The sequence below is a fragment of the Dendrobium catenatum genome, unplaced genomic scaffold (genome assembly GCF_001605985.2).
Source record: "Dendrobium catenatum unplaced genomic scaffold, ASM160598v2 fragScaff_scaffold_726, whole genome shotgun sequence".
In the NCBI taxonomy this organism is placed as follows: Eukaryota; Viridiplantae; Streptophyta; class Magnoliopsida; order Asparagales; family Orchidaceae; genus Dendrobium; species Dendrobium catenatum.
Window position 1 is genome coordinate 590,842 of NW_021319188.1, and position 14,229 is coordinate 605,070.

The 14,229-nt window shown below is 35.2% G+C and overlaps 1 protein-coding gene across 2 annotated transcripts in view; it reads right to left on the bottom strand.

Annotated features, from left to right (window-relative positions):
• Positions 1-365: 365 nt before the first annotated feature.
• The window catches only part of LOC110098010 (membralin-like protein At1g60995), a 54,980-nt gene continuing 41,116 nt past the window's right edge, over positions 366-14,229 (bottom strand). For both annotated transcript variants that reach the window (XM_020824702.2, XM_020824701.2), the window contains 7 exons: positions 9,339-9,422; positions 5,303-5,419; positions 5,114-5,199; positions 4,880-4,986; positions 4,668-4,759; positions 4,240-4,316; positions 366-1,062 (listed from right to left, as the gene is read on the bottom strand). In XM_020824702.2, the coding sequence (XP_020680361.1) occupies positions 601-1,062; positions 4,240-4,316; positions 4,668-4,759; positions 4,880-4,986; positions 5,114-5,199; positions 5,303-5,419; positions 9,339-9,422 (1,025 nt within the window). In that variant the 3' untranslated portion in view covers positions 366-600. The remainder of the gene's footprint in view (positions 1,063-4,239; positions 4,317-4,667; positions 4,760-4,879; positions 4,987-5,113; positions 5,200-5,302; positions 5,420-9,338; positions 9,423-14,229) is intronic.

The window sequence follows — 14,229 nt, forward strand, 5'->3', positions numbered from 1 at the left end:
ATTTGAAAAACAAAACAGTAAGAAAATTGAGTAAAACAAAGCCTCAGAGTGACAACTTCATTGATTCCATTTGGATACATAAAATCAATTGGATTACATTGCAAAGATAAGCATATTGATAAAGATTGCAATCAACAATTCTTGTATTGAGGTCAAGGATATATCACAAAGGGTGCTTTTGAGAGCATTTCAGATCTTCAATTATCTCATTTAAGCATTGCTTGGGATGGCTTTAAGAAGCAGTAAGAAAGTCATTCCAAACAAAGCCTTAATCAAAGAGATTTTAGTAGAGATAGTCATCCATAGTGTAATATTTTGGAAAAGCAAATAAGAGGTGCAATTAAAAACTAAAAACAAGATAGGAAAAAAAAAATAAAAACCAAGTTGTTAAATGAAGGGAAGGAAGACTGTTCATCAACTTCTTTATGTACATATTCAATTAATCAAACACAAAAAATTTCTATGACATATTTCAAACATGTGAAGGAGCAGAAAGAAGATTATAGGGAGAGCTATAACACATCAAACAAAGCAGTTTTTGCATTCCAGAATAGAACGTAGAGAACCAGACTTACCAATGGAAGGTGCAAGGAAACCATGTCAATCTTCCTGATTCTGTCCAGCCGGTTCATTTTCTGGTTGGGTGAAATCCTGTGCATGGTCCTGGTCTCGCATGTCTCTGAACATAGAGAAGAAGGATACGATGCCGTCGGAAGCACCGCCGCCCAAAATCCAGAGCAAGAAGGAGCCAAAGGGATTAAGGAAGCTAGAACCAGGAGCAGCTCCAGTTTGCTGGGCATTCAAGGCTGGGTATCGGAGCTGGTTGCTTGTTGAATTAGGAACATTAACAGGAGCTGGTTGATCTGGAGCAGTTGCAGTACTGTTCTCATTTGAAACTTGTCCGGGAGTTTGGATCCCATTTAAGCTTCCAATGCTTGCATTCCTGACATTGACCCTTGCGATGTGTAAGGTAGAGGTGTAGATGGTGGATGAAGTAATTTGCACGCCTGCTTGGTGCTGCAACTGGCCTCGGGCTCTCATGAATCTCTGCAGGGCTGGTACCTGGAACAAAAAAGTTTAAACGAATCTGTCATCATGATCCAAGGTTTTTAAATTTCAGTTTTAGAATTTCAGAAATGGAGTTCTCCAGGGCTTTTTTTCAATTCAAACAGGTTAGTAGTTGATTATGTATCTCCAACTATTGATTAAAGATTTTCATCTTTTTATTATTATTTTTTTAATTTCCTTACACTCAAATTCCTAGCATCCAAACACTACCTTGGTTGTTTCAAGAGAAAAAAAACTAAAATATTATGAATAGAAATAAAAAATAACCCTACATTTTTTAAATATTTTGTATTTTTCAAAACAAGTTAAATGATCTTTTTGGTAATTATTACATCTTATGTAGCTATCAATGTTTCAAATTAAGAACAAAGAGCTTAGAAATCAATAGCATCTAATTTTTGCTTTGCTCAAAATTTATGTATTAAGAACCAATCAACATGATGTAGCTTATAGATATAACACCCAAAAATTTGATCGATGAAATAAGAATCTTGATGCCAGTTCCAGATTAACACCAGAATATTCAAGCCAAAAACTTTAGAAATTAATCTTTCAATCATCCAAAAAACATTTTCAACAAACTTGTTGAAAAATATCATCTCGATAAGATAAATATACCAATCCTCATAATGCCTAAACAGGGCTAAATCAAACACTTAAAAGTATAATTAAAAGACCATGAGATAATTTGTAGGGCCAAACGACCATGGATATTTGTGTGCTTATAGTCAAAATAAGCATTTCAACAAGAAGAATCCATCAGACCCAAGATCGTTCAATTTAGAGATCAATAAGGCACTATGATATTCAAAAAATATCAAAGAATCAAGAGGATGGACCTTCAAAAATGGTGTCTAGTATTATGATAGAGAAATGACATAACGCTTGCTCTGTAAGCCTATAGATAGGTTTTCTTATACGCTTTGACGAAGGAATCCAGAGGAGAGGGAAATCAAAGAGTTCCAATTCTCCCATTGTTGACACCTACCACAAACCTCCACTGTCGATTGTCATGAAACAACGCTGTTGTGTTATTGACGTTGCCAACGATTGCAACTAGCATCGATCATGGATCGTTGCTGACACACTCGATCGAATGTCATCTAACAAGAAAAAAATTCATCATTTGTCTCGAATTGATGTCAATGTTCATTGCCTTTTTCTTGTAACCCCATCCCCTCTAACAAAAAAGATGGCAATTTATTGTAACTTTCAACCTACATAATATAATCCCTTTGCCCATATAGTTTTTCTTTTCCAAGGTTCACTTAAAAAATTGTGCCACCTACGAGTTGCAGTTAACTTATCTGTGTGCGCTAATTTTTGTGTGACACTGAAATGATACTCCTCTATCATTGCTAACATTTTAGCACACAATAATTCGGAATTATCTATGAGAAACAACCTACCATTGCGGGTTCTCTGAATACTAATTAAATTGTCAATAAGTATAACACCCGCAACAATGGAGCCTCATAGTCAAACTCTCATCGCTCCAAAAACTACACCTCAAATCAAAGACGGTAGGCCTCTACGAGTTAATATATTTAATAAAAATATATTAATTTCAACCCAAAAATTTTTGGTTGGCACGTAAATGTAAAGATCACACCCAAAAAAAAGCCCATAAGACAGGAAAGTAAAACTAGGAAAGATCATATAAATTGGTCAAAAACTGATGGGAACATCAGAGTGTGGAAAGTCTATCAGAGGCGTGGCCACCGATCTACGGCCACGATCGAGTCGATGTATTTTTTAGTCATTTAATGTATTTTTCTTTTACGATGTTATTTGTCTCTTATTATTTATGTTGTATTTATTTTCCCGTTTTATCCCTTACTTAAGGGAGGTCGTATGTAAGCCCTAAGGGCATTGTCGTCTTTTTTATTTGAGTCCTTTTCTACGAGGCTATTTATAGCCCTTATGTTTCTCTTCTAAGGTGGAATGATTGAATGATAAAAAAAAATTTCCCCATGTTTGAGTTTTTATGAGAGATTGAGAGAGATTGGAGCGAGGTACCTTGGAGAGGGAATTTGGATCACCCACCAACCTTGGAGACGGACGGGTTCGTGGTTCATCTTCTTTATCGAATTTTCCTTCTCTTCTTCATCTAGCCGCCGGCATAAGGTTTCACCGAATCCCTAGGCCGCCAGCCGCCTAATCTTCCCACCTACCCGCAGACTTCACCCCCACCACCACCCCTCCACCGCAATCCCCATAAGCCACCAATCTAGCCGCCGGCCCCTCCCAACTTACCCATCTTCCCTCCACAATCCCACTCCCTCTTGAATACTTTCCATAAGCATCCACTTTTAATTTATGAAGGTTTAATTTCAAAATTCAAAATTATTTGAATTTGAAATTCTTTCCTTATTTAGGAAATTTATTTTATGAAAGTTTCTAAATTAAATCCTATTTGAATTTCAAATTAATTGGGGTTTAATTAAGACATTCCTAATCTCTAAATCACAAATTAGCAACCCAAATCACTCCCCACAATCATCTCGCTAGCCCACTAAGCCGCCGGCCCCTACCCTCATTAATTACCTTGGATTTATTTCCTAAAACCCATCTCTCCTTTTGGGAATTAATTCAAACCCTCAAGCCCCTCTTGGCTGAAATTTCCACAGCCCCCACACCTCCTAATTACTTTCCAAAATCTAATATTAAGTTTGGAAACAAATCTCTAACCCCTCTCTCTTGCCGCCAGCCCCTCCCTCTCCTCCCCTATTGGAATTGTTTTCAAATTTCAAAATCTCTCCAAGGTAAAAATCTGAAATTAATTTCAGGCTTTAAGTTCACGTCCCTCACAAAGCCTAAAACTAATTCCCCCGCATGTGGTTCCTCTTCCCTTGGCCGAACCATCCACTCCTCTTCTCTACTTCAATTTTGAGAGAAACTTCTTTCTCTCTACGGGAGCTTCAACGGATTGGCATTGATCTTCGGCTATTTTCATTTCTAATATTCCACATGCACCATACATATAACAAAGTATGGTTATACAAATATGAATCAGTAAGCGTATATAAGGGAAAAAAAGAAGACAGGAAAGAATCTGGCACAAATAACTCCAGCCCTGTCCTTTAAACAAAAGTATGCTTCCACAGAAGTTACAAATTTATTCAAAAAATTAAACCTACTCCATATATAAAAAAATCAGAGTATCATTACCTCAAACCTATTCCAGAAATAAAGAATCAAGTGTTGCATGAATGCAGCAGTAGCTGAAAAAGCCAGATATGAAAAACCTGGGTGGGAGAAAGATATTTAGAACCTATATATATATATATATATATATATATATATATCTTCAGAAATAATTAAAAAAGAACTACCAGGACACATTTAGTTTGATTTAACGAAGGAAAAACATACCATAAGGATATGAAAAGAAGTAGATATGGAAAACAAGAAAATAGAGCAAGAAGAAACGAGGAAAAAACTGCATTGAGATTGATGTCCGAACACTGCAAGAAACAATAAAATCAAGGTTAAATGCTGGCTTAGTCCTCTAATATATATATATATATATCTTCAGAAATAATTAAAAAAGAACTACCAGGACACATTTAGTTTGATTTAACGAAGGAAAAACATACCATAAGGATATGAAAAGAAGTAGATATGGAAAACAAGAAAATAGAGCAAGAAGAAACGAGGAAAAAACTGCATTGAGATTGATGTCCGAACACTGCAAGAAACAATAAAATCAAGGTTAAATGCTGGCTTAGTCCTCTAAAACTTGCCGTATTATTATACTGCCAGTATGGATCAAAAGAAATAGAGATTCTTATTGATAAAGAGGAAGGACCTGATCATTGTAAATAATTCGCACAACCAAACAAGAGTTAGCACCAGGAATGCAAGCAGTTGATCATCATAAAATTCAAACAGGAAAAAGAGAATCCCAACCATAATCTGCAACACTATGACAAAAAATATATTAGAAAGAACTAAGCATTAGACAAAAATCAGCAGAAAATATTTCTCATTAAGCTACATCTATAACTTTCAAAAGACCAAGCTAAGTTCAAAATCCACTCACCGGTACAAAAACCAGAGATTCAATGACATGCACAAAAATCAACTGGAATGTTGGAAGCTGATGGCGAGCATGGTGTTGAAGCTGCACTGCAGTAATACAATGATAATAATGCCTAACACTATCCAAAAAAAAACAAGTTTTGCTACAAGATACACTCCTTAAAAAATAGAATAACTGAAATAGGCAAACCTGTGAACTTAAGCATGCGAGATTGAGTTTCTCTGAGAGTAAATGAAACGGACATCGTAGTAGTGAAGAAAACAAACAATGACATGATTAAAACACCACATTTGGTCACAAAATAATCTGCATATATAAAGAGCTGTTGTATTAAAAAGATAATATACTGCAAACATATATAAAAGCTTATCACAACAAGAGCATAAACAATCATTATTAGATTTAAATGAGAATTTGATTCTTAACATGACACAATAGAGAAAAAGGATTCATATAGCTGACCCCATGTAGTGGGATAAGAGTTTGATATTGTTGTAGAAGTTGTTGTGACTTTTTCATTATAACCTTTTCAAACAATATTTCTTTCCAAGAAAAATAGTACACAAAATACGAATAGACGACTGGCTATTTTAAGCATTTAGTCAGAGTAAGGAATCGAGTAAAATTATGTATAAAATCTTAATCATTGGAGGATAATTTGGTTATCTCCATACAATATAATGTCTATGAGCACCAATAAGACCACTGGTGGTGGAAGAAGCAGAAAGGTAGTCAAGTGTTGACAAAGTGAGCAATAGTACTTAGAAAATAAACTTATATCTCCATCTATCCAGGACGTAAAACCATAGAGGCTAAAGGCCGCACAAACACTGGTGCAAAGACAATTTCAGATAATATCACTAGAGTTAGCTAAAGCTCAAACCCATCCTCAAGCATAGAGTCAAAACTCAAGTTTAACTACATCACATTCATGCTCAAATGCACAAGGGACGATAGTGGTAGTAGTGGAATTGAGATCAAAGTAACTAGATGAAAATGTGTAGAGACTAGGGTCTCAATAAATTATCTGAACCGCCAACCCGACCTGAATCCAACCCAAAAAATTTGGGTTTGGGTTGATCCTTTTAATAAAAGAGTCAGGTTTGGGTCGTGTATTATGATTTTTTTATTAAACAGATTGGTTTCGGGTTGAACCGTTAACCCGATTTTGACTCAACACTCGTTTAATTTTTTTTCTTAAATTCTTTTATTTATTGGCATATCCTATAGTTTTTAGCAATTTATCTTAAAATCTATAGTTAACAATTTAATACAATTTTTTTAAATTAAAATAAATTATGAAGTTGGGTTTAGGTTGTTAGGGGGTCAGGTTTGGGTCCACTTTTTTAACCCGTTTATTAAAAAGGTTAGGTTCCGTTTGACCGGATTGAGATAAGGACAATTTCGGGTCAAACTCAAACCAGGTCGTTAACCCATTAATTTTTTTTTACACCCCTACTAGGGACTTACAATTTTTCATTAGGCACCAATCTAATTTAGAATTTAATATTTCATCAGGAAATTGAGGTTGATTAGAAACTCGATGAGATTTAGAAGAAGACCAATCAAAGTGGTTTGGCTTTGGTGGTTATATCGTACCGAAGATGAAAAAGGAGATGACCAACATGATATGATTGATCAAGGTTATGATATCGCTGATGAGAATACATGCGATTGTTATAATACGATTTATAAGGATCATGATATCAAGGGTAAGAATACACATGATCATCATAATAAATGAATCATGGACTAAATAATTAGCCATCTTAATGTTTTGAAAAAATAGGAATCACATTTATTATAATAAGAAGAGTGGGATTGTGATACTCACATCCAAATAATGTTCATCAAAGAGAAAATACATGATGATACATGAGCCTGGTAATATCTTAAAATGCTTTCAAAGTGGGATGGCTAATTTAATATATAATAAGGTATTGCATCTAAAATACAACATCATGGTGCCAAAGATCCAAGTTTAAAGGACACATGATATTAATGAGTTACTAACAAGGGAACTAGATGAGTCAGATGCAGAACATGAATTAGTATTTAATGAAGATGAGTTGACATGGAGCATCGTTATAAGAGCTAATGATGCCTATGAAAAAAACTTCAACATTCAAGACCAATCTAAAAGAAGAAAAGAACCTTCATCTAAGCCAAGAGAACTTCAACATCAAGATGACGAATGAAGATGATTATGTAGCAAGTGATAATTAAGATTTTGAGTATTAGTATAATTTTGGAATTTGAATAATGGCTTTGTAAGCAAATCTATTAATTATTTTTTATGAAAAAGTATTCTCTTAAGAATTTTTATGATTGCCTTATGTTCCAAACAAAACCTGAACCCACACAAATATAAACTTCGATCCATTCATTCCATCAAGTCAATCTTGGTTCTTCCCCAACAAATCTAACTATACATGGGCCTAAGATAAGAAGCAAGTCATACTCAACTGACAAAAAAGTTTTGACCAGACCAGATATGGTATCTACGTGGAATTACATAGGGTGTAGAAATAGCCTCTCTATAATGCAAGGTACATCGTTTTTCTAATTGAAATTTTATCAGGATCCATTAGTACTATCCTGATTTATTTGTAAACCTAATCAAAGAAAAGAAACTCTTTCATCTAACATTATAAAGTCTAATGTTTTTCAACTAATAAACCAAAAAAATTTATATTAAAATAAATCAAAGAAAAGAAACTCTTGCTCCCTAAATTCAACCTTTCTTGAATAACACAATCGTTCCCCGCTTGATACTTCTTATAGGCAATAGTTGTTGGAATAATGCAGATTGCTAATATTACCAATATAGAGCACTTCTATTCAACGAACAATGACTAAAAGTTTTCAAGGAAATTTGAATTGGTGCAAGGATGTAGATGGTATTATGTTGGATCAATGATCCTAAGAACATATAACACATCATTCCTGACTCTTAAACCATGGTATCGCCTTGTGTATAATCAAATCATTCCTTTAGAGCTGTTAAAAAAGTAACATTTATCTGCCACAGCTCCCCCATGTTCTTAAAAGGCCGTGGAAAGACATGCATATGCTTCTAGCTAACATTTCCAAAGGCGTGATTTTGTGTAGAATATTCAAAAGTAGGTTCATATATCTTTTTAAATCATAATGAACCTACAATTTAAAGACATTATCGGAAAAAAAAGTAATATTAATGAACCTACAATTTAAAAGAAATCTGAAATTGGTTAAAAAAAGCTTTCTTGCTTGGAAACAACAAGCTAGTCTTTGAGCTTTTATTACGTTGGAAGGAAATGATAACGAATTGTTTCTCCATGATGAGCAATCAATCAAGAAGGACCATAAACAAAATAGTTATTAAATGTAGAACGAACATGATCTATGAAGTCAGTGCTCAAGGTATAAAACTAAAGCATTTCCTTTAACCTAAGGATAGATGTAAACCTCTGAATAAGAAGCGCTACTTTCTGAACCAGAAATTTAAATATAAAAATAACTAAAATTTAAGGATATGACATAACTAAAGTCTAATATTAAGTTAAGTGTGAGGATGCTCAAGATGATAAGTGGCTTTACTCTTAGAGACAAGATACAAAATGAGCATAAAAGTGAAAAGATTGGAGTAGCTCCAGTAGAAGATAAGATTAGAGAGATCACCTTAGATGGTTTGGTCACATAAAACGGTGGCCTTCCAATGACCCGGTTAGGAAAGTAGATGTATTAAATTTGACTTATGTTAAGAAATGTAGAGGTAGACCTAAAAAGACTTGGTTAGAAAATATTAGAAATGACATTTCTTTATTAGATTTAGATGAGAATTTGACTCTTAATAGAACACAATGGAGAAAAAGGATTCATATAGCCAACCCCACATAGTGGGATAAAGGCTTGTTGTTGATGTTGTTGTTGTCGTAAGGATATGACATAAAAAATAATTTTAAAAATCTAAAAAAACTCCAAAAATTTATTTAGCATAGTGGCAGTTTACCTAAGACACAGCTTAAATGGAGTATAAGATTGACAGTTACAATACAGCTAAAAAACTAAAGGAAACAAAATAGAAATATAAATCAAATTTATTCACACCTGAATTCAGGTCATACTAACAATTATAGCAAATTCAAAGCTAAGAAATTGGTTGCCTTCCTATCCCAATAAATACAAGATAAAGAAAATCCCAGGTAATATGAAAGCAACTCAAGAAAAATATTATCCCACAAACCTCCAAATCTTGCAGAACCTTCAGATGGTTCATATCCATGACTAAGATCGAAGAACTCCCTTGTCTGAAAATTGTAAAGATAGCCTGCAAATGTAACAAATAGCAATCAACCCAAAAGATTTGACCAAAACACATTCAGTTGGATTTCTCGGATAGATATCAAACATTCTTCAGAAAAGAAACAAAGCCATTCCAGAAATACAAAAATATCAGCAATTTTATAAATAACTTCCCATTATTTGATAATGCATTTCTTGTGTCTATGTAAAGAAGGGGGGGGGGGGGGGGGGGGGGGGGGGGTGTTGATTTCTCCCGATAGACTAAAAAGTATTTCTTGATTTAAGACATTGAAGGGAAGAAAATAGATCCACAAACTTATACGTTGCTAATAGCTTTTAAACATATTCATGATTTTCTTTGCTAAAGAAAATAAATAATCCATCATAATTAATAAAAACTTATGCAATAATATGATTGAAAATTTTGTAGCTTTGAACCATAAAATGCACTAAAAAAAAGTTCAAAAAAATTACAATTATTAAATGATCAGCTGAAAAAATCAAACTTTCTCCCGATAGACTAAAAAAGTATTTCTTGATTTAAGACATTGAAGGAAAGAAAATAGATCCACAAACTTATACGTTGCTAATAGCTTTTAAACATATTTATGATTTTCTTTGCTAAAGAAAATAAATGATCCATCATAATTAATAAAAACTTATGCAATAATATGATTGAAAATTTTGTAGCTTTCAACCATAAAATGCACTAAAAAAAGTTCAAAAAAATTACGATTATTAAATGACCAGCTTACTATGATGTACCAACACTCTTTCATAATAAAGTATGCAGTGTCAGACACTAGCCCGGCGATATGGGATATGTGCCAGACACCACGCAACTATGTCAGAATAAACTAATATTTAAAAAAATTAGACACGCGTGTTCTAATATTTCTTGATAAAATTATTTTATAAATATTTAAAATTATATTTTTTTGTAAAATACATTTTATTATTTAATATTTAAAAAAATTTAATAAATTAGCCCTATTCCTATCCCGACCCCGCTCGATTTCACTCCATCATGATACCGCACCATTGCGATTCTGCGGGCGCAGCTAGGGTTTCTTCTGACGATTGGTCATCGATGATGAGGAAGAAGCCAGATGGTGTCAAGATCTAGCTCCATTCACGATCCCGTACAATAGTCGATGCATGTAGCTATGGTTACCGGCAATTTCGCAATTAGCTAGAGATCAAATGTTGGCGACAAGGAAAACTCACTCCACAATCTATGTCGCAAGTCATTGAAGATTTCCTTCACCAAAACTTCATCGGCAATCAAGTAATGCCAACATTCTATGTAGCAATTTCATTATGGCTGCTCTTTGAATGTGTACATGTGTTTAGTATTTGGTAATTTTTACTCTTGAGGTCGCAAGTGAAGCATGCTTAGATTATTACATGGTTGATTTGCTTGTTATGAAGCTCTGATAGGAAGTATTTGAACTGAAACTTGATGGTTATTAAAAATAGATGAATTAGTTCCTTCCTTTGTAGTGTTTATTTCCTTATTATTACATGATTGATTTGCTTGTTATAATTTAAGTTTCCCAAATTCTATGAAACATCTATATTTTCAAAAAAAAAAAAGCTATTAATCATTAATAAACACAAAATCTATAAACCAGAAAATTTTGGTGTTTATTTCCCTGACATAGCACTATAGAAAATGCTCGTAGTGTTTATTTCCTTAACATAGCAAGCTTCAAATTAGTATGGTAGGGAGTTTACGTATTTTTCACTGCCTCGAAGTTCTCAACTGCGAAGTAGCAGTGGGCTTTAGTTCCCCTCTCATATCTAGTGTAAACACACAAACTTATAAGGATTAAGGAAGGATGATAACCCAATTTTTTCCTGCACTGCCTTTAAGACTTTATCCTGAATTTCAAATGTTCAATGAAAGGATAATGAGTTATATTAGTTTTGAAACTGGGAGTGGTGTGAAGGTTCATGAGAGCCTACTATTAAAGACTAAGTCTTTATGGAGTAATGTTATATAAATAGAAAAATCTTCTAAAGTTGGAGTAAATTTGCCCTAAGATTAGTTCCTCACAGTTGAATGAATTACAAATGCAGATTGGTGAAGCCAAGTCAAGAATCAAAAGTGCACCTCCAAAGAAGATGCCACATTGCCCAATACTCAGGGTTCATGTCATTCTGCTTCCCCTTTAATGAGGACATCACCGGAGATTCCGACATACTTACTATTGGCGGAATCGTAGATCGATGGCGATCTAGGATTCATAGTTTCTTTTATGATGTTTTAGTGCATTTCTTTTAATTTTTTTTCAGTTTTCCACTTGTACCCCTAAGAGGGATTTGTGTCATGTTGTAGCCTCAGGGCATTTGTGTCTTTTACATTTTGTGATTTGGAGACATATATATGAAGGCCTAATCATTGTATTTTTTTCCAATGATGAATTATGAAGAAAATTTTAGCTTTCTTTGATCTCTTAGTGAGTTCTTGAGAAGAAACCCTAGGTATGTGAAAGCAATACGCGTCAACCTTTGGAGGATTCAAAGGTTCGCGGTTCTACGATCTCTTTGTGAGTTCTTGGTTCTTTTATTTTAGTCTTTATTTTCCTCTTCCCTCTTCCCCTATACAGCCGGCAATACCCTCCCTATCTCCCCAAACCGACGGCCTCAACCCCTCCCCTTGACTCCCCATTACCCACCGCCCCTCCACCTAACAAGGCGCCAGCCACTTCATCAACCCGGCGGCCAGCCCCACCCCACCACCCCTCTCCCACCCAAGCCAAACCAGCCGGCCACCTTGTCCCAAAATTCTGAAATTCAAAATCCAATTGCCTTCATTTACTTTCCTAAATTAGATCTCAGTCAATTAGAAAAGTTTCCTATTGAGAATTCAATTAAATATTTGAATTCAAATACTTTCCTTTCGCTAGAAACTCATTTAGGAAACCTCCTCATTGAAACAAATCTGAAATTAAACTCAGATTTGATTTTATTCATTGTTTATTCCTTTGGGGGTGGAGGGGAGGGGAGGGGAGGGAAGGCGCACATTTAAAATGAAACCCCCATCACCTCCCTATATGGCCGGCCCCTTACTAAGCATTTATTCTCTCCAATTTAAATTCCAATCACCATTAATTCCCCACTAATACCCCATTAAACCGCCTGCCCCTTATTACTCCTTTTGGATAATTTTGAAATTCAAATTTAACCCCTCTCCCTCCCTTAGTGAAATCTGAATTTAATTTCAGATTTACTAAATCCCTCTCTCCACCTTACTAACCCAACCATAGCCCCTGATGTAACACAATGTAAATCCAGAATTTGTATTAGGTGGGTTGGATTTGGCCGGAAGGAGGGAGGGGCGGCGGGAGGTGGTCGGCTGGGTTGGTTGGGACGGCCGGCGGTGGGGAAGATCTTGGGGCCGGCGGCTAAAGCTTGGGGGAAGGGAAAAGTTAAGAGCTTCTAAAGAGAAAACTTACTACAAACAAATCCAAAATAACTTGGAGAACTCACCAAGAGATCTCCGCCAAAGAACTCACTAAGAGATCTTTTGTGCACTCACAAAGAGAACAAGAGGGAATAATTTCATTCATCATCAATAATCCCAATACAATAAAACAAGCCTTTATATATAGGCTTACATGAGAAAATAAAAGCACAAAGTCACAAATGCCCTTGGGGCTACAATAAGTAAACATCCCTCATAGGGGTACAAACGGAAACATGAAATAACTAATAATAAAAGAAAAGAACTAAGCATCATAGGTAAAGACTCTGAATCAGGGCCGTCGATCGTCGTCCCCGGCGATGGTACACATGGCGAAATCTGATGCCCTCATCAGCCCCCCTCTCCTTGCCCCGCCAACTCCCCTCTCTCCGCCGCCCTCTCCACCATTCCCAACCGACGACTCCACCAAAGAACACCACTCGGATATTCTCATGTCCATGCATGACAGATCCAGAAGTTGATCACATATTTGCTTTCAATTCTCAAGGGGAAATTGACGTCATCTAATCACCCTTCTTCAATCCTGGATTTGGATCCGAATGCACCGTTGAGAAATATGTGGAGCGTATTCTCTTTACTTTGGTGGACGTCATCGACGAGCAACAACCTACAGGATAGTGGAAGATCATCGGACGACCACCCATCTCTCCAACTTCGGCCAACTCTCCGTTGATCAAAACCGTCGGCATCCTTTGTCTTTCAGTGGCATCACTTGGCTTGCTAACATTTGTCCTCCGCTAACCCTACTTCCAAAGAGCAATCGAGAGGGAAACTCTAAGATGAAAGTTCTAATTGTTAAGTGGCGAATTATCGTTAATCGCATATTTGTTTTACTATTTTCTTGTCATTATTTCGGATCGCTCTGTTAAACTAACGTGTAACCGCATGCTTGAAGCAAGTCAATTACTACGAAAACTGAAAGTGTTAACTTAGTGAAACATTAATCCTATAATTTCATTGCTAAAACAAGCTTCTTATTGAAATCTTGCAATTCCATTATATGTTTCACATCACCCTTCAAGTAGAGTTGATGATGTTGTAGATAAAGCATTTAATTTGCAAATGCAAGAGCAATTTGATGGTGAAATGCATTTACTTTTGCTTATAATAACAACCTTGTATGTTATGTTCCACCCAGATACAATGCAACTAGATCAAAGTTATGAGGGATAGATACAATATTGAGTAGTTACTTAAACCTATATAAGAAGTGTGTAAGGAGAAAATAATTAGTTTGGTGTCTGATGGTTGGACGAACCCTCAAAGAATACTAATCACCTTCATGGCAATCACATAGAATTACTTAATATTCACTAAAGGTGTTAATTGTGAAAGTCAATAC